General features: G+C 40.0%; 1 protein-coding gene and 1 long non-coding RNA gene across 3 annotated transcripts; both read right to left on the bottom strand.

Annotated features, from left to right (window-relative positions):
- Nucleotides 1-215: 215 nt before the first annotated feature.
- On the bottom strand, nt 216-4,526 carry LOC149105351 (uncharacterized). The gene is made up of 2 exons (XR_016210155.1): nt 4,278-4,526; nt 216-1,982 (listed from the first exon to the last, which is right to left on the bottom strand). It is a non-coding gene; the product is annotated as an uncharacterized LOC149105351 (long non-coding RNA).
- A 5,948-nt stretch (nt 4,527-10,474) lies between these two features.
- Nucleotides 10,475-20,737, bottom strand: LOC110059730 (uncharacterized). Of its 2 annotated transcripts, XM_089271314.1 has the most exons (5): nt 17,886-20,737; nt 17,391-17,438; nt 16,871-17,082; nt 11,420-12,274; nt 10,703-10,776 (listed from the first exon to the last, which is right to left on the bottom strand). In XM_089271314.1, exons 1-4 carry the CDS (start codon nt 18,229-18,231, stop codon nt 11,888-11,890), a joined length of 993 nt encoding a protein of 330 aa, XP_089127440.1. In that variant the 5' UTR covers nt 18,232-20,737; the 3' UTR covers nt 10,703-10,776; nt 11,420-11,887. The 2 variants fall into 2 exon arrangements, with proteins under 2 accessions (XP_089127441.1, XP_089127440.1); XM_089271315.1 differs by lacking the exon at nt 11,420-12,274 and having other exon boundaries at nt 10,475-10,776.
- Nucleotides 20,738-21,047: the final 310 nt, after the last annotated feature.

Raw genomic sequence — 21,047 nt, 5'->3', positions numbered from 1 at the left:
TTTTTGTGAGATTTCATTCGGTAGAGATTCAGGGAGTGAGTATATTGTAACCACTGCATTTCAATCAGTCCCCACAACAAAAAAATGTGTAAACTTCTTTTGTGTGGGAGTCCCCATGTTAACTAAGGAAGAATATAATGATTAATAACAATGCCTTGTCTTTCTGAATAAGGTAGGAAAGAACAAGAAATGCCACCAAAAAGCACAGAAGACAGTTCTGTTATGTGATCAAGATTTTTGGTAGCTTCCCAGAAATCCTTGAAATCGTGGCTCTATATTTCATAATCACACCATCTTACACCTCGATCTGCTGATGTAATACTAGTTCCGGCTGAAACTATTATATTTTCATTAGTAACAACATTCCGAAAAATAACTGAGGAGCTCTGCTTTTAGGCTGGCCTAAATCTATATATTAAAATGATTAAGAACTATACTGTTGTCAGCTACAACTAGTGAAAATTTTGCAATTTGGGCATATTACTAAATTAAAATTCTTTGCAAATGGATACCTGTCTTAAATATATACTAAATTCACAAAGTCAAATGTAACATAATGATAATACCTTTGTCATAAAATGAATGAATAAACTGGTTTTTTCTTACTAAGTAATTAATGTAGGATTAAATTAGCCTTAATAATTATTATGAAAAATGTGGGAGGCACGATGGCCTCGTAGTTACATGTAGTGTGCTCAACTCCTGATCGAGCGGTCCGGGTTCAAGCCCTAGGCGGGTACATTCTGTTGTGTTGTTGGGCAACACACTTTACTCTCAGTGCCTCTCCACCCAAGTGTATAAGTGGGTACCAACGAATTTAATGGTGGGGTAACCCTGCAATGGACTGGCATCTCATCCAGGGGGAGTAGAAATAGTCCTAGTCGCTTCCTGCTACAGAAAGCGGGATAAGCTCCAGTCTGTTGGGCCACGTGGCTCATATGCAGACTTTACCTTTACCTTATAATGAAAATTACTGCAATGTAAGTGTGAAATATTGATCAACTTTTTTCATAGAGGGAATTGTTCTTTTGAAATAACAGAAAATAGGGAGAAAAATCATTTACCACAAGATAGAGATTGACATTTTAAATTCATCATAAAAACATTCATGCCAAAGGAATACTACATTGCATAACATAAAACAAGGCTTCTGACATCTTTTAGGCTACGTTTACAAAGTCACAGTTTTCTTCTTTTTCCAAAACTGTACGGAATCCAAACAGGACAAACATTTTGGACCCCTGACAAAACATTCACTGTAAACAATATTCAAAATTTTACTTTTTCTTTTTGTGATAAAAAAAACTGTACTGTAAAAAAAAAAAGTCATAGGGACCTGTTGAAATTGAAAGGCCTATCTAGTACCATAGTTCCCATAATACATCATAAGTTAATAAATTATTGTTCTGGTACTACACGTATGTAAACATAGCCTTTGCTTTTTATGATGAAATTTTATAGCTGCTGTGTTGAACAATAAGTATCAACCTAGCAATCTAAGATATTCAAATTTAATGCTAATTCACTAACACAGGTATAGTGTAGGTGATACTTCAAAGCATTAAAAATAATGTTTAAAGTGGTTGAATTTATGCCAGAAAGTGTTGAAGGGCACCATGTTAGACTGCAATGCACCAGGGGCCCATGTCTCGAAGGTCCCAAAAAGTTTTCGCACCCAGAAAGCCATACCAAAATCTGAAATCTTATGCTTACAGAGCTGTTTCATTCGCTTATTCTCAATATGAACAGAGGTTTCCTTCACACAAGAAGTTTCAGGCATACACAGCTCTTAGTTTTTAGACACAGCTCAATTAAAGATGGCTTTGTGGGCCCGAAAAGTTTCCAGGGCCTTCAAGAAATGGACCTTGGACCCCTTATAGAGTCATAAGTACTGTAGACTTCTCAGTGGCTGATTTTTTTCCTGATCAAGCATCAATGCCAAGGAGTATGCATGTATTGACCACTCTCAATTTTACTTCATCCTACAAGTAACATAAAACATTTCGTTAAATAAGATAAGTTATGTCTGAGTATGAATCAGCAAATTCTGTGTATGATATCAATCAGCGAATTTTACACTGGAGTTATTATTTTGTTTCTTATCATTCCAATTTATACTGTGACATTTGAAATCGGACTGTAGCCGGTCATGTTGACCGGCCAAAGTAATTTTAGCTCGGTCACGTCTCATCTCTGACTGGTCAAGATATTTATGAAAAAATCAAGTGCACGTAATGTGAGCCAAATTAAACCCACAAATATAGTTTGTTTGTTCCAGTCACTGCTAGACTGTTTAAAGATTGGCTTAATATTTTTCTGAGTGGATTTAACCCCAGTCACTCGAATGGCATACCTATCGATCTTGAACGCATGACAAACAGCAAGCGAATGGTCTTTAGCCGTTCGAACAGATACCTGTATGCATTGGTGTATGTTTTCGTTAGAGGTCATAATAAAAAAGAGATAAAAACTCTCAGATTTACAGTTGGGGATTTGATTGTTCATTCAAGAATGAACAACGTGACCGTCTCAACATGACATGACTGGTCAACATGATCGGGGAGTGAAGTTTTTGGCCGGTCAAGTCACCATTCTGGCCAGACATTGCCCGTTGACCGGCCATTATTTTGAGCCCTGAATATTCATCAATCAAACAGATCTTACATCTACATCTGCTGCTACTGTGTGACAAAAAATTTGCCTCTCTGATTGGAAGGCACTGAATGTCAGAGGATGTAGAACTAAGCTCAAAATCTGTGGCAGTAAGTATTCAATGTTCACAATGTTCATCATATTGATGCACAATAAATCAAACTCCTATCAAACAATGTTTAAATAATAAGTCAAGTTATTTGCAGGCACAATTTGATTGTTTCTTACGTGCACTTATGCTCTATTGGTGGACAAAGGTACAGATGATGTCATAAAAGTTTGTTTTTGTTTCTTTGTTATGTATTACGAAGCAGATAGATTCTATGTTGTCGTGCATCTGTTCAGTAATAGATCACAGAAGACATCAAAATGTGGTAAAAACATCAGTGACACACGCATGTGACAGGGCTCTAAAGTGCTGTCTGGTCATCCCAGGGTAAGGCAATCGATTGAAATTGATCTATAAATTGATATAAATCAATAAATTGAAATTAATTGAAGTGTTATCAGTACTATCGATCAACTGAAAGAAATTCATACTCACATGCTAGAAAAGTTTCAAGTTATCAATTTGATTTTACCAAATTTGTCAGTCATTAGAGAATCAATTGAAAGTTGGTCTCTCTTTGTTAGTTCACCTAAATTGTAGAAAAATTATGTCCCTCAACAATGTTTGATTGTAACTTTTTTATGTAGATTTCAAAGGCACTACCAAAAACCCCCCAAAACATAGTCCCTGATACATGTATACCAGCAAAATATTCTGTTTACGAGATACAATGTTATGTTTTTATTGTATTCATAATTTCATATTTCACTTTAAATCTTTTGTTCATTTCTTTCTTATTAAATGTTGCTTAAAAGATAAGCTAGTATCAGCAAAATTGATAATGCTTATTGAAAATTTGATCACAATCAATTACTCATGACAAATCCTTTTATTGATTTCTGATATCATTGACTAATTTCTATTGATTGTTATGAAATAATCGATTGACTATACTGTGTCGTCCAAGACAAGTAGATTTTCCTGCCTGGGCAAATTACTCTTCCTTTTTTTTCAAGTCCTGTGTAGTTTTCACGACAGTTTGAGGTACATGTACACCTCTTTATAAAGTATCATGGTGGTTTTTTGTGAAAGAAAATACCACAGCATTTAACTTATTACAGTATCAGCACCAGTGGGTGCAATGTCCATGTACAGTTGTGTATAACAGCATATTGTAACTTGCATGTAGGTACAACTGTAGACACTTGAATAACTTCAGAATACTTACTCTAGCATAGGAGAAATTTCTCTGCTGAAGATGGCATATTACATTTTAGCTTACTAGCATTCACATCAGAGGGCAACATAACCTTACAAGAGCATGCATCAGAAAGAATCATGAGGTGCACATAAGCCAATAACAAATGTCGCATGCTCATGCTCAGTTATCGAGAACAGATAATAACAGATAATAAAGCTCTTTATGCACGGCAGGTAAACATCACTAAAGTCGATTCCACAAGCAATGTAACTTCTCCTTGATAATGACACATTCACAACCAAAGGCAAAACGAAATGTATACGTATCTTGACGTTACTTTACTCTGCTCGTTCAATTTATGCAAAACTTGCTTACCTCTTGTTTTTGTTACCTGTAATCGCTATCTTCAGCTTCTGAGTAACGGTAAACTTTGCCTTTAAACCGTGCACGGTGACGAAGCGAAGGTAGAGTGGATTTTGGCCCGTAAAACAGAGCTCGAGTTCGATGCAAGTTCCAACGAACTGCCAAACATGGCGGGAGAACCGAGAAAACCTGGTACCTAACATGAAGACCGCTGATTCCTGCTTGTTGGAGATCGGGCACTCACGAGGCTGGTATGCTCTTATAAAGGATCTGGGATAACAGTGATGGCAATGAAAGTACAAAACGGTAGAAATCACATTTTACATGTTTCTTACAGGCCCCCTTTTTTCATTTACATGGTTTTTACATGTTTCTTACAGCCCCCCTTTTTTCATTTACATGGTTTTTACATGTTTCTGACAGGCCCCCTTTTTTCATTTACATGGTTTTTACATGTTTCTTACAGCCCCCCTTTTTTCATTTACATGGTTTTTACAGGGTTACAAACATAACATTTCCAGACTTTTTACAGCATTGGCTTGAATTATTTACACGTTCCTCACATGGTTTAGCAAAGCAATTTACATGTTTTTTAACAAAGGCAGAAACTGTAAAAGTGCGTAAAATAATTTACAGGTTTTTACATGTTCTTCAAATGATCATTGTCGACAAAGACAATGTAAATCACTATTTACAGAACATTTACATGCTGTACTAAAAGCTGTAAATTTCCTGTAATTTTATTTTACAAAACCCTAACATGTAAATTGTAATTCACAAAGAATGCAAATCAAGATTTACATACTGTAAATTAAAATTGACATGTCCATGTAAATTTTCAACTTTTCCAGTGATTCTAGATCTGTATCATCTGTACGATAATGACAATGAATCGGAATAAATTCAAGTCTCGCTACACTCAGATAACTTCCCGGGCAATCTTTGCCCATTGACAAGCAGATGCCGATAATCGAACGTGTCAGAGCTAGAGATCGAAAGAGAACGTAGCCGGAACGTACTTCTCGGGACTTCGTAATTAACCCTACAAACCTTGCAATTTCCTTGTCTTGTTTTTGGTTTTCTTTCTTCTTTATTCTTGGACTCCTGCATGCGAATTCAAGTGAAAACATAAGTTCGAGAAACAATCGAGTTAATTCAAAATGCCGCACAAAGATTTCTCTTGATGTTCATATACCCGACACATGTCACACATAAATTCACGTAAGCAGGAGTCTAAAACAAACTTTTATGACTAATACATACCTTTCCCGCTCAGCTTTATGCTTTCTCCGGTGTTTTCCCATCTTTTAGAATCCTCAACGCAATGTCGAACAGTAGATCCAACAGTCGAAATAGTGAATAAACACACTAGCTCGAATTTCTCGCTCGCCTGAAATTTAAAAAGTAACTTAACAATTGACTGGCGCCTGCAAACGTTACGCCATGGGGTGTACATCCTGGACAAAAATTTTAAATGGTTAAGCTTCGATTTTATCTTTAAGCAGGCTCGTCAACTACCGCTTCCACCGCAATCGCATTTATTGAGAATTCAGGACTTTCCGGCATTAACTTCGATTCCTTACATCTTGATACCGAAAACCCGGCGACGTACAGGAATAATGAAACCCCTATTGGGGCCAAGCAACTCCCGTGAACAGTGTTGACAGTTCTAAAAAAGTACGCTGTACTTGAAGTTATTTCAGGGCCAAAAATGGCACAAATCTGACACAAAGACAATACAGTGCATGTCAAAATGGTGATCTTCAACAAATGATGCATGCGCCCTGGCCTATTTAAGAATCAAAGACCACAACACCGCCGTGTTGACAAATATGATACTTTCAAGTGAGCAGTCGAGCAGATATCAAAGTTTTTACAGTGAAAGTTTCGAGAGGTAGGATTCCGGATTCCAGAGGCTAGATTCCGGACTCCAAAGGCTGGATTCCGGATTCCAAAGGCCTGGATTCCGGATTACAAAGGCAAAAATATGTTGGATTCCGGATTCCGGATTCCCTTACATGGGGCGATCGGTTAACTTTTAATCCTGGCTTCCGAACAAGCCTGCCCTTTTTCCTGCAAGTTAAGGGGGTATGGTACCCTAAAATATGGCGATGTTCATGAAAAATTCAATTTCTTGGAAATACAAGATTTAAGACCCTTGAGGACTTGTGAAAAACATTTTGAAACGATCTTGCCGAATTTCCTTCCAGATTAGTGTGAAATTTAAGGAAAGTACACAGTGGTATAAGTTTTTTCACTTAGCAACGGCCATAGCAACGACTGTTTACTATAAGAACGTGACCAAAAATATAGATTATTTTTAACTTATATGAACGAAACTATTTAGAAAAAAACTTTTAAGACATGCACAACTCGATTGGTATAATTATCTGTGAAAAGCTTTGCTTCAAATTGCCATCACAGGCTCATTCATTTCCCTTATGAAAAGGAATATTTCCCACAACTGCGGTAACTTTTTACAAAATAGAAGCAGCATTGCACCCCCTCCCCCAAGATCCAACCTGCACCCCCCGCTATTTGTGGCTCGTTAAATGCTTAATACTTCGTGTAAGAAACTTAAAGTGCATTTTTCTCAAAAGTTTACTTTTGTACCGACTGACTTCGCGCCAACATTTCTACTTTGCAAGGTTTTTGGGTAGAATTCCCGAAACTTGGGCTCATCAAAGACCAATAGTGTCGTGATATTATAAACCAAAAAAATCGTAACATTTCAAGGTCTGTCACGTGACATGAGATGATTTGTCCACTGGGTGTGGTAAAAAATAAGGTTATTTTCAAATAAAGCCTGTAAAAAGCACTGAAAATAAGAATTAACTGTCAAAACTTAGGTTCATTGCACAGAACAAAACAGAAACTTGCACGATATACTTATTTGACAGTCAAATCTTCTTTTGTAAAAGAGCAGGAAGTGTTGGCGTCAATACTATAAAACACTACCTCAAAAGGCTGAGGCTGGTTTCCATAGCAACCATTTTGAGTAAAACTCCAGAAATTTAATTTCTCTTCTTGAGTGCAATAGCACACAAATGATCTTTTTTCACCATATTTAAACAAACTTTTTGGTCCATTTGAGGGTACCATACCACCTTAACCTGACATGAGCCCGCAACCCAATTGAAAAAGAGCACTTGGTCAGCGGTCAACTGCAAAAAACACGTGACCTCGATGAGCTGTTAACTTGAGCCCGCGATGTGGTCACGTGATATTGGTCAGCAGATACCTTGTTTTGGCAGGTGTCAATTGATCATAACAGGATGTCCAATGTCAAAGAAGTACACGGTAAACCAAGGCTGTATGTCTCTGTCAACCTATTATTTGGAGTATGGCCGCCATGTTGCGCGATTCCGTCGTCGTCGTCGTCGTCGTCGTCGGCGTCGTGCGTACGCGCCCACGAGTAATACCGTTAGCCATGATAACCAGCAGAAAATCAGTTGATGGGTCGTTCATGGGTTTCCCTTTCTTTCCTATATGGGCAATGTTCTCCGCTTGGGTTCGGGCCACCAGAGCTTCGCTATATTTGAGTGGAAAGCATATTGCTAACCCCAGCAATGTTTAGGAATGGCGTAGGCATGCTCGGCAAGCGGCTGAAGCTCGGTCCAGCTGAATTAGTTTTGCCGTTTAACGTGCCAGGTGTACTTAATTTTGAAAAGCTCGGTTCTCTTGCAATACAATTTTACTGTATATCTCCGCCTCTATGCCAACAGCTACATGGAAATGTTGTCACTTTTATTGGAAGTTCTCAATGGTGTCCAGATCTGAGAATATAGTAAACCGCTGGGTGAGAATAAAACCCCAGATGATTAGGCTTTTGTACATTATGCTAGCATTTTTCGAGTATTCTAGTGAGGCAAAAGCATTAAGCACTATTTAAGCATTTTAATGGCATTTCCCGAAAAATTATTTTTTCCGCTTACAGAAAATAAAAATAAAAATTATATGTTACGAGAAAATGAAGACTTAACTTGAGATTGCAAAAATTTCAAATGCCACCCTAATAGAGCCGAGTAGAAACTGAGGAGAGGTTAGCGGCAGTCAAATTAAAAGATTATCATTAAAAGTATTATGCACGATGAGTTATACGTTTTTTAAGCACCCTGAGCCGTTAATTGTGTTAAAACGTTATAATTTTTAAAATAAAAAAAAAAACCTATGTATGATCATTAACCGAGCATTTTAGTGACTTTGCAGGGAGACCGAGCATTTTAGTGGGGAAAATGAAGCATTAACGTGGAGCATTTTAGTGGGAAAGTATAAGCATAATGTATAAAAGCCTACAGATGACCTGATAAATACATTCAAGGAAAAGCTACAATCCCGGACAAAAGTAGTTGGGATAGTTGAGCTGGATCACGTATTACCCATCCCCACTAATCAATGTTGGAAAACGTCGCGTTTTTTTCAACAAAAAGGGAAAAAATCTCCCGATTATCAACATTGTACGTAAGTGGGGGGGGGGGGGGGGGGGAGAGGAGGGAACTTGCTTCGTGTCCCAACTTTTTTGTCTGATATTGTAGCTAAACTACAGATTTCAAACACAGGATTTATTGACGCTGCATATGGAGGCATCCAAATAGTCCAAATACGGTACACTTTAATTTTCTTGCGTTACATCTGCTGTATCAATATATTGTATTAACACTGTGAGACTAAAAAGACCTTGAATGCAAGAAATACTTATGGAATGTTATTGGGTATCAAGGAAATGCCAATTAGGCGTGAAAAAAGCACTTACTGCATAGAGCAACAGGTGCGACAGGTATGTCTATTGCATGTCCAGAGCAAAGAGAGCTCCACAGTTACACCATGCTAGAAATTGGACCACCTTAGCACCAAAAAATATGGAGTAGTTTCTCCCGTTCTCCATTACAAAAGTAACAGTTTGGGTTGTCTTTTATTCCAGTTTTTGTTTGGAAGTCTTTTTGTTGCTATTCGTGTAAGCAAGAATTTGAATTTGAATTCAAGAGTTATCGTACCTTTCGTTTATATATTTAGAGGCAAGCTGGCAGGCATCATTCTGGTTACAATCTTGTACCATTTCTTCTGATTACGGGTTGGGGGCGCGTGCATATTGTGGAAAGTAGTTTAGTGTGAGCATGTGCACTTGAGCTACGGCATTTTGTTAATCTTACCCCACGTACGGGGTGGGGGAAGGTATTTAAATGTCAGTTATCATTCAAAATTTTGTCTATTTGTCGGTCAAATTTTTGCTAGTTGTGAGTTAAGTGGCTGTTGATAATTAATTGAAGACCTAAAACCTATCCTAGCGCTCTTTCTATTCAACCAAATATTCTGAAAATTTCGAAATGATGACAAATGGTACGAAAATTTATTGGAAAAGTAGACCGAAAACTCCTTACTTCTTACTGAATTTCTTTTTTCGATATTTTGCACTGTTATGAAAGATAGATGCGATGGTTTGGGTCTAAAACCTCTGGTGTGTTGTCAATAAATCTGACTACAAATGTCAGTTGTCAGATTCTTACGAGTGAATTGTGCCTTAAAAGTTGTTCAAGAGATTGTTTATGGGACATTATGTGTTCATCAAAATTAACTCTCCCCCAGATTAACAGAGTCTTAATCTTGAGGTTCTTTATGGTGTCTTTTTTGCTTCGGTTCCTAGTTAGGACTATTGAGCCTCCATGTCTCTCTAACTCAATATCAAAAGAATTCTTCCATTTCTCCGTTTCTCTCAATCTAAATATATATATATATATATTTTTTATTCTAAGTAGCTCTTACGGACTTACTAAATGGCTGTATATCTATCATTTTAAGACCTCCATTTGAACGATCATTAATAATTGTTTCTCGTTTGATGACCGCTCGCCTGGTTTTCTCAGTAAGACGCGAGTCTTAGAAGGGCACGGGGCAGTTTTTTTTGTTTTGTTTTTGTTTTTTTAATGCTGTTGTAGTGCAATCCGCCAAATTAATGACATTGGTTAACGGGTGTGAAAATCAATGACTTGATGTGCAGACGTAATAATGCTCAATAATTTTAGAACTTTTATTTATAATTGAGGAATCAATACAGTTTGCTACAATATGTTTCAATTAAATTACAATGTTTAGCAATTTTCATCGATCATTGTGACGTCAACTTTTTATTTGGCATGTTTAATCACTTGAGTTCTATCACATGTACACTAGTGATAATAATAACATTATTCAACCTTGACGTTGTTGCCCACATAGGCGTAAGGCCTGGAACCACCAGCTCTGTTTTTAGGAAACCAGTCTTCGCAATCCCAGTGGAAGTACTCACTTCTCACTTTCATTCCTTTGACCAACTGGCACAGATGGGTGTTGAACTTCAACATCACGAAGGGCGAGTCAGTAGGTGGGATAATGGCATTGGTGGCATGCCCATCTGAACGGCAGCAGTACTCGATGTGAGTATTCCCGTCGTATACGCCATCTGGAAGCTGCCCTGTGTACTTGTTACTGTTCCTAATATTCTCGTCATCCCACCTGATATATCCTGCTTGGAAACCTGTGTGATGCAAAATAATGAAAAGAAGAGGCTTGTAGAAATTTCGATGCCTCCCATAATTTAATTTTAGTCTCTGGCCGAAAAGTAAATTGGCAGATATATAGTATCCTAATCTTAAGTGACTGGCCTGGGGCTTTGGATCGATTGAGGCAAACCCAGAACGGAGGAGAATAGATAAAATAGAAGTTTTGAATCGATAGCTATAGTAATCAATATTTACTGATTTATCGTTTTAATTCTGCAACTTGAGCGAAGTGTGAATGAAAATGTTCTCCACCTCCAGAGCCAAGTGGCTAGAGCGTAGGGTCGTATCGGTGTCTATGTCACTATATCTCGTAACTACCGTAGGTGAAAGAAGAAAAGAAAATGAAAATACACTAATCTTTGGGACAAGTGCCTTTGTTCAGAATGCAGTATTGCCTCTTCGGCCATGACATGCCATATGTGGTGTCTCCAATTTCTGTTTTCATACAAAATTTATGCTCCATGTTGCTCTTCTGAAAATTTCCCGCCAAGTCAAATGGATTTGACCAATGATTCTTTCCCCAAGCATCCTTGGTGTCTTGGTAACGAGTTCCCACGTGCCAAGAAAATTTTGATCCCTTAGGACAACTTGAATTTGGCATGGGAAGGCCGTACGTACCTATTGGCCAAGTTAGAGGAATGCGAACTTCGGGATCTGTAAATCACAAAACGATAGTTGTTTTCAGGTATTGCAAGGTTCGTGCAAGTGGAATATTGGTCGATATTGGGCAATACTCTTTATTGCCGACTTAACAAGCTACTTCAAACTTGGGTACTTGTTCGTGTGCATGATCTTGTTCATTTTGGTTTTCAACTCTCCAGATGCACCAGATGCTCTCCAGATGCATAAATGCACCATTTCTCTGTGAGCTCATGCGGGATAAATATCAAGCGTAGAATTGTCACAAAAAAAATTGACTAGAACGTGAAACAACTTTCTACCTAACTTAGAGAATTATTTTGTGCAATGCTTTTAAAAAGACAAATTGGCCATATGTATTGATGAACCCGGCGCTAGTTGATCTAAACTTTTAAAAGTAAATAGCTCCACACCAATTAGAGAGTCAACTTAATGCTCCATTCGATACTAGAATAGCTGCCTTTCGCATAATGATTTTGCTCTTGATACTGTTATCTTATCTACTGGTACTAAAGCTTTCTTCAGGCGGGGATACTCATGTAGGGCTTTCTTGACATGCGCCTTTCTAGTCCCGACCAGTGACTCAAAATGAACACATCGTGCAGAATGCTGTCCGTCCGTTACAGTGTAGAAGTTGACATCAAAGGCCTCGTAAATTGGCACCAGTTTCAGTCCAATGGGCTCAGGCATGTCGGGTCCTCCAGATGTGAATACCACCTTGTGCCCCCCAAATTTGGTGTTCTCCGACATGGATTCGCGGAACTTTTTCATGTCAACTTTCAAAGAGGCCTTGTATCCCATGTAACCTCCGGATACAGATAGCGAGTTCTCAATCTGAAAACAAGAATTTAGAGACACACTTGATTTTACCGATCTCCATTATTATCACGAATACATTATAAAATAAGGTTCCTCATGTATCTTGGTATAAATGAACCAAAAAAAGAAAGAACTCAATGGTATTGCCTGACCTGAAATATTTTTGAAGGCAGTGCATCTAGTGAAGTTTTTTCACAGCTAATAGCTTTGCGTTATACATTGATTCTATGTTTCTCGATTGCGAACTCTCAATTTGCATTTTAGTTTTCAGTCTTCTCCTTTCTTGGGGGGAAAAAAACGGAGGAGTGGGGGACCGGAAAAAGGAACGCCTGCTATAGAGACCCCTGTTGGTTCATATCTGCGGTCGTTGGCGGCTGCAAAATTCTGATTGGTTAATCGGACAATAGGACGGGTTTGTGAAGTAATACGAAAACAACCAAAATGGCGGCAGAAGTGGATGTGCTAGCGAGAGCTTTGGATAATTTGAACGTCGTCGCTCGTAGTGAATTCAAGTTAAAACCGGAGCAAGAAGTTGCAGTAAAATCTCTTCTAGATGGAAAAGGATACAGCAAAAGCCTCATATAGCAAATGTTTGTTCGTGCCAAAGACTGTGTTAAATGGGGTTGACTAGCCTACACGACTTCTACAGTTCGTGGCATTTGTACATTTGCCGTTCTCTGTTCGGTCACTCGACCTTTTTTTGTAGCTTCACTCGTATTTATGTTTATAATTTTTATAAGTCAAAGGTCTGCATGGTTTCCGCTGTTGTCTGCGTGTCGCTTCGAAGAGTTTGATACCTCTGTAACTTACCATGTGTTTATGCATTGTTTAGGCTCATTTCTAGTGCAAGATATGCTTTTAAGTCTCCACGAATTTGCTTTTGAGGGACAAAATATGAAATTTACCGTGAACATGTTGCTTGCTTGCATTCTATATTGAGACGCCGGGCCCGGTTGTGATTAGAACTGTTTGCAACTACAGTAGGCAGATCCTTATCACGGATATCATATTTGTTCTCGTACTATTTTCTTCGGAGACGCCGTAGCTTTACTTCGAGAAAGCTATACGTCGAGTTGCGCTAGTGGCAACTACAGACGTACAGAGCATTCTAGAAATACCGGCAACTGATGAGATCCACATGGAGGATCGAAACCATGGTCTTGCCTGAACTAAGTCGAGCAATGGCATATACAACACGCAAAACAGCTTCATTTGAATCATGTGGTGCCAGAACGATCAAAGGAAAATAGATTTTCAAATGAAAGTTTGAAGTAAAGAAGTAAAGTTTACTCCACAAAATCTGCAGCTGCTGTTTTTTTGAATGTCTATCTTTGGTTTTCTTTCTCTTTTACAAACCTTTGTGGGAGTTGCTGATATTACGGGGCTTGAAGATTTTCTCACAATGCTCGCTGCTATGAACATTTTTTCACGTTTTCCCGCGTAAAGTCAGTGATGCGGAAAAACGCGCGCCTTATTCTGATTGGTCATTGAACTGACAGCTCTGTTAATCCGATTACCGTAAAACAGTAGGCGGAGGTGCAAAAGAAGCGGCTTTTGTAGCAGGCGTTCCCTTCCCCGAATTCTCTTCCTCCTCCATCACCCCCTCCCTTTTATACGCCTGCTACGCAGGCGACTCCCAAATCTACTTCCACAACATTGTGCTGAAAAAAAAACCAACAACAACAACAACAACATTGTTTATGCACTGGCCATTAATATGAAGACAATTTTGAAATGTGACCTAACACTGGCTGCTTATTTTGAGAGTTTGTGATAAATTTCTCCTCAGAGTAAGTACATTGTTTGACTGAGTCTCATGATGTGCTAAATTAGGTCGTTGGTATACTCTTAAATTAGTAATTTGGAAAATAAGGTGCTTATATTAAAGGGGAAAGATATGAGTGTGTTTAGTTATAGTCATCCCCGGTCCCGCCACTGGCACCAGCTAGACCTCGTCATCACCAGGAGAGTGGACCTCAGCAGCGTCCTTCACACGCGAAGCTACCACAGCGCAGACTGTGACTCGGATCACTCCCTCGTTGGCAGCAAGATCAGCCTGAAGCCGCATAAGATCCATCATGCCAAGTCTAAGGGTTGCCCTCGCATCAACACCTGCGCTACTGCCGAACCAGCCAAGGCTCAGAGCTTCGCCAAGACCCTTCAGAAGAAGCTTGCTGACCAGCCTTCAACCGAAGACACGGACACCAAATGGTCTCACCTCCGCGATGCTATTTACGACTCGGCCATGTCCGCTTTCGGGAGAAAAGAGCGCAAGAATGTTGACTGGTTCGCATTGGGATGAAATGCAGCCAGTCACGGAAGCCAAAAGGATAGCCCTGCTGGCGTACAAGCAGAACTCTTGCCATAGCACACGCGACGCCCTCAGAGTAGCTAAGAGCAAAGCCCAGCAGACCGCCCGCCGCTGTGCTAACGTGTATTGGCAGAACCTGTGCGCCAAGATCCAGACAGCCGCCGACTGTGGCTTCGCCAAAGGGATGTACGAGGGGATCAAGACCGCCACCGGCCCCATGAGCGTGAAAACAGCACCGCTCAAAGCGAGGCCTGGCGAAGTCATCACCGACCAGAGCAAGAAGCTGCAGCGTTGGGTCGAGCACTATCTCGAGCTCTACTTGACCCAGAACATCGTGACAGACGCTGCCCTTGATGCCTTGCCCGGACTTCCAGCCATGGAGGAACTAGACGAGATACCCACACTAGAAGAGCTCAGCAAAGCCATTGACAACCTCGCCTGTGGCAAGGCGCCAGGGTTGGACAGCATACCAGCAGAAGTCCTAAAGCATGGCAAACCTTCCATCCTCCAGCCGCTTCACGAGCTCCTCTGCCATTGCTGGGAGAAAGGACACATCCCACGAGACATGAGAGATGCTAGTATAGTCACCCTTTACAAAAACAAGGGTGACCGAAGCGATTGCAATAACTATCGCGGCATTTCACTCCTCAGCATTGTAGGCAAAGTCTTTGCACGTGTCGCACTGGGTCGCCTGCACAGTCTTGCTTCGCGAGTTTATCCAGAGTCCCAGTGTGGCTTCAGAGCCGGCAGATCCACAGTAGAAATAATCTTCTCCCTCCGCCAGCTGCAGGAGAAGTGTCGTGAGCAGCAGCAACCATTGTTCCTCGCTTTTGTGGACCTGACAAAAGCCTTCGACCTGGTCAGTCGTAGTGGGCCCTTCCAAATCCTTAAGAAGATCGGCTGCCCACCAAAACTCCTCGCCCTCATCACCGCCTTCCACAAGGACATGCAGAGCACCGTCTGCTTTGATGGAGCCACCTCGGATGCCTTCCCAGTCAGCAGTGGAGTAAAGCAGGGCTGCGTTTTGGCGCCAACCCTGTTCGGGATTTTCTTCTCGATGTTACTCCACTACGCCTTTGCCGATTGCTCGGAGGGTGTATACATTCGGACGAGGTCAGATGGCAAGCTTTTCAACATTGCCAGGCTCCGCGCCAAAACCAAGACCCTTAAAGTGCTCATACGCGAGCTGTTGTTAACGGATGATGCTGCCCTGGCATCCCACAGCGAGGCAGGCCTTCAACGCTTGGTTGATAAGCTGTCTCACGCCTGCAAGGAGTTCGGCCTTACCATCAGTCTAAAGAAGACAAACATCCTAGCCCAAGATGCAGAGACACCTCCCGTCATTACCATCAACAACACCGAACTGGAGGTCGTGGACTCTTTCACTTACCTAGGGCCAACAGTGTCAAGCAAGGCGTCGCTAGATGTCGAGATCAGTTCAAGGATCGCCAAGGCAGCCGGCGTTATGGCCAAACTCAACAAGAGAGTGTGGATTAACGACCTGTTGAGCGAGAGGACCAAGCTGCTAGTCTACCGATCTTGTGTCCTTTCCACTCTCCTTTACGGAAGCGAGTCGTGGCCCACATACGCCAGACAAGAGAAGCGGCTCAACGGGTTCCACCTCCGCTGCCTTCGGCGTCTCCTTCAGATCAAATGGCAGGACAGAGTCTCCAACACCAATGTTCTTCAACGAGCCGACATGCCGAGCATCCCTACACTACTCATCCAAAGACGCCTACGGTGGCTCGGTCATGTTCACCGTATGGAACCCGATCGCTTGCCAAGGCAAGTCCTCTACGGGGAACTGTGGGAGGGCGCCCGACGCGTGGGTCGACCTCTCCTTCGCTTTAAGGATGTTTGCAAGCGTGACCTGCGACTCGCTGAATTCAATCCCAATACCTGGGAGGTCCTCGCGCAAGACCGCGCCGCCTGGCGTCACGGTGTGAAGGAGGGGGCACTCAGGGCCGAGACGAAGGCCAGGGCCGAGGCGACAATCAAGCGGGCGGCGAGAAAGGAACGACAAGTATCAGTTCGTGAGGCCACCAACTACATCTGTACCAGCTGCAACAAAGACTGCCACTCAAGAATCAGGCTTTTGAGTCACTTAAGAGCCTGTCGACAGTGATGCGCTGACCATCGCTCTCCGAAACGAGGATGCCATATTACCTTAACTAATAGTGTACAGTCTGTCAACAAAAAACAGTTCTTTAAAGCTACTTTTTCATTTGTGGCTAGTGCTAATGTCCAGCGCAGGTACCAGACGTTATACATATAAAGCAGACCTTTTGTAGCATACTCACTGTTCCCCATCTCTCAATGAAGTTGAAGTAAACTTTCTCGTCATAGTTTTGCGGTAAAACACCTACAGCAGCTGCGAAGTCATCTGACACTGGAAAATTCTCAATGGGAGCCAAGTCCAGCTGATATCGTGCACGACCTCGATTGCACACATTCTTCTCTTCATAAAATACATTGTGGTATTTCTCAGTTTCCTTTTTCCTCTGCTCAAGCCCTACAGCATCGAGAAAATAAGACACAGTATTGCTACTGAGAGACCAAGTTTGACTTAGTTTAAAATGTCCATTCACTTTATATTTCTCCTATCACTGTTAAAGCAGAGAATGTAACATCTCATCTTGGTGACACCCAACCCACTGTTCAACCCACTTAAACCGAGCTGAGCATGTGGCATATATGTTAACCAAAATCATTTAAAGATGAATATCACTGACATATGTTCACAAGTTTTCATTTGTTTACAGCATTCAGCTTTCAGTTACCTATGGTTAATCCATCTAATATCAACATTGTTTCTCTTACTTGAACTCATAGTGAAGGCGACATTCCACAATGCTGCATCGTAAACACCTGCAGAAAGGAAAAGAAAAATATAATAAAACTGTTAGTTATTCTCAACTCGCACGTTTCTTGCAAAAGATTGGAGTTTACCGCTTGATTAAGTTCGTACTCAGATTTTAAAATATATGACTTCATTTTACACACGATCGGAAAAAAGCGATTGACACAGTTTGCTTGGTTTGTGCATCTCCAGAAACGCGCTTTTTTCAGCTGCACTCATGAAGAATTACGCCCGATTCGCTAGAGTAAAACTGTTTTCCGTGACATTCACAAGGTTATTTTGAGTAATTTAATCAAGCCCACATTGCAATTGGGAACAAAAAAATAACTAGGGGCAAAAGGAAAATGCAAAAATATTTTGAAAAACATCATTTTATCATTAACAAGTAGCAAAAAGAAAATTAGACATGAGATGATATTGAATCACTTTGCTGACAATATGTCAGTTACACTCACCTGTCACCTCTACATCAAGATTGAGTTTCTCTTGATAACTTTTGGAGCCCGAGAATACCTCTTTCTTATTGGTTGTCACGCAGGATTCACGTGGTGCAGAGCTGACCTGATCTGGAACGACGTATTTCTTGTCGACAGATACTTTGTTGTTATTCCAGGTTAGCTTGAAGACCTTTCTAGTGAAGAGCAGACCGAGATCAACACCACCGTTTGACAAATCACCGCCCTCGGGATTTCCCTCCAGAAGATTATAACCGACACCCACAAAGTGAACACCTTTTGGTGGATCCTGGAATGCCTGTGTAACAACTGCTACGCCAATAATGAGGAAAACGAAAAGATACATTGTGGCCCTGTTCTTTTTCCTCTGATGCCTGCCGGAAGAAATTTATAATGAATCAACTCTTCAAATGAGGCCTTATGTGCCACGAGGCACAAAGAAGCTAAGTGAAGTGAAGTGAACTGTTCAAATACGTATGTCTTCCAGGTACTGCTGAGAAATTTGCGATACCTGCAAGCAGAAAGACTTCTGCCCCTTTCAGGTTTCTCTAGCGAATCTAGTTCAAAAACTAACCCTTATTATTGCTAGTTACGAAGAGGGTAATGAAAACGAAATTCAGTAGATAATTGAACTTTTAAATGCTTTCATATAGAATTATAACAATGTGAAAAACCAAGACAAAAGTGAAAGAAAAAACATTGTTAATGAACGAGGATCTGTTCAACATAACAAAGATAGGTAAGCAGAGAAGTAGAAAGGATTTCTCAAGACAAAAATGTTGAAATCAATTCTTACCTTGTTTGTCTCTGTTACTTAGCCAGGTTAACTGTGACACGCCAAGGAATTGCTGAAGAGTATTTATGCCAGTTTGTATCAATGTTGATACAAATAGAAATGGAGTCAGTGCAAATACTGCATGGAAACCTCAACTGATTATTTAGTTAGCTGGTCATGGGATAATGTGTTATACTATGACTATTCTTGTTTAAGAAATAGAATTAATTGGTCAACCATGGAAAAAAACCAATTTTGAGGTCTTCCATTATGACGCCGGTTTGTTTTGCGATGATTTTTAATCAACAACTTGTCAGTGTTTAACAGCTGTTCAGCTTGCAGTGAGAGAAGTCTTGAACAAGACATTATTGCTATTAGTTTTTTTAAACTTTAATTCAACAGTGGCTAACAAATACTTAATTACTCATTTCAAAATGGATAAAGGTAGCTTGTAGACAATTTCCTTGTAAAATAAATTCATATTTGGTATATTGTTCAGTTTCGAAAAAATTCTTTCCTATTATTGGTTTTCACGAGAAAGTGGCCAAGAAATGTACAAAACCAGCAACAACAAAACAAAACTAGAGGTTAAAATTTCTTTGTATGAATATGCTTTTAATGATAAATAAATTTTTCATCGTTTTGTGTTACTCAATTTTTTTTTTATCATTACGATTATTTCATTAGTTGCGAAATAACGAATGTTGGAATTAAAATGGGTGTTTTTCATCGCAGACCGACCTTGTGGGAAGGGAACAGATAAATAGCTGACCGTGATAAATACGCGGTGTGATTGGTGAGAAAGTCTTACGTTATCGGTAGTTTGATCGAGAAAAAGTTAATCGTTTCCACCAAAATAATAAAATTTGTCCCAGGTTGGATATGAAGTCTGCCGATTTAAATCACAAAATTCTAAGCTTATTCGTCCGCTTATTCGTTGGAAACAGGCTTAACAATTACCGCCAACTACTTTTAATTAATTTCTTCGCCAAATTGTCACATTTACAGGAAAAAGAAAATACAGACATATGTCGGTTATTATTAGTAGTATTCCGAGAGTAAGTGTTAACTTGCGAAACAATAGCGACTACCAAAAGGTAAACGCCAGATGAATAAAGTGACTGCTCTCTCAGACTTCATCAGCGGCTTAATCACAAAGTTTTGATTTTCGCCGATTGAATGACTGAGAAAAAGGTGCCATGTCCCCGATGTTTTTTTTTTTTTTTTAAGGCTCTTTTTCGTATTTCTAAAGCCGGTGAGCCGAGTAACGATAGAGAGCAAGAAGCTAAGTGAGAAGGCCAGACTCCTATTTTTAGATAAGCGTATCGAATATTACTTTTCTGTTCCTAAGCCAACACGAGGAGGTGAATAACATTAACAGAGCTTCTTAAAAGATCATAGAAACTTGTTTCAGACCTTTCTTCACAGTTTGCGTCTATCTATGTTTGTGTAAATTAGTTCTAAATGGTTCACCATACATCTCATGACAATTATAAGCTAGAATCCTTCGCAAAGGGTGAAGTTAACTGCTCATCTGACATTTCGATTTCGTTTTGCACATTCAAGAACTATTTTAAGGTACACTGGAATAAAATTAACAATACACGCATAGTGATTTTGATTCATCAGACCTTTTTTACAATCTGAAATTAAATCGGTTTTCTGAATTTGCATCAAGCTGTTGTCGCGTTCTACTAAAGAATCCGTTGAACTAATTATAATGCCATCAGGGTCCGTTTTCATGAAAAACAAAGGCGTGCTACTGAAAGTCTAGTATGTACAGTTTCAGCTACTTGGCAGTCGATGCAATGGGAGAAAATACGCAAAAGTTTTGTTTTGCTTCCGTATATTTAAAAAGTTGTAATGGCCAGCAGTAAGTTACGCATCTGCTGTGTTCATTAGTCGGCTTAATTGTCTTATAACATGAAATTATCGGTGTCGGAAATTTTTTTGTGTGTGTGCGATAAGGGTTCGGAAAATTCGATGAGGCAAAAAGAAAAAAAAAAAATAGATAAATAAAAGAAGTGGCTAGTTTTTCTTTTAAGAACTCTTTAACAAGTTTTCTAACATAGTGATATTTAAGCGGGGAAACATTGTCTTTCCAAAGTCATAACATAGCAAAATTTTCACGCAATAAAGAAGTTTAGATCTTTTATAAGCGTTTTCGTCTAATCGAAGTCAAATGAACACAAAATAATCACAGTTTCACTTTATTAAGCGACGTGATCGTTTCTGCACGTGCAATTGAGACCTTGCACGCCCAGAAAGGAAAAGTGCTCCTCGAACTGAAACGGTACAATCCCGATACTTCCAGACTATTATAGGCTTCGCAAAGACACCTTATAGAGCACCATTGTAAAGAGACAGAACAGGCGGGGATAGCTTTA

The sequence above is a fragment of the Orbicella faveolata genome, unplaced genomic scaffold, assembly GCF_042242905.1.
Source record: "Orbicella faveolata isolate gen_17 unplaced genomic scaffold, um_ofav_v1 contig_34, whole genome shotgun sequence".
Classification (NCBI taxonomy): domain Eukaryota; kingdom Metazoa; phylum Cnidaria; class Anthozoa; order Scleractinia; family Merulinidae; genus Orbicella; species Orbicella faveolata.
This window is presented reverse-complemented; position numbering and strand designations above follow the sequence as displayed.

Excerpts from the sequence above, each read along its gene's own strand:
- LOC110059730 (XM_089271314.1), bottom strand. The coding sequence starts at position 18,231 with ATGTATCTTTTCGTTTTCCTCATTATTGGCGTAGCAGTTGTTACACAG. Across the intron at positions 17,439-17,885 it reads TCTTGATGTAGAGGTGACAG|GTGTTTACGATGCAGCATTG; the intron begins GTGAGTGTAACT and ends TCCTTTCTGCAG. Across the intron at positions 17,083-17,390 it reads CGCCTTCACTATGAGTTCAA|GGCTTGAGCAGAGGAAAAAG; the intron begins GTAAGAGAAACA and ends TCGATGCTGTAG.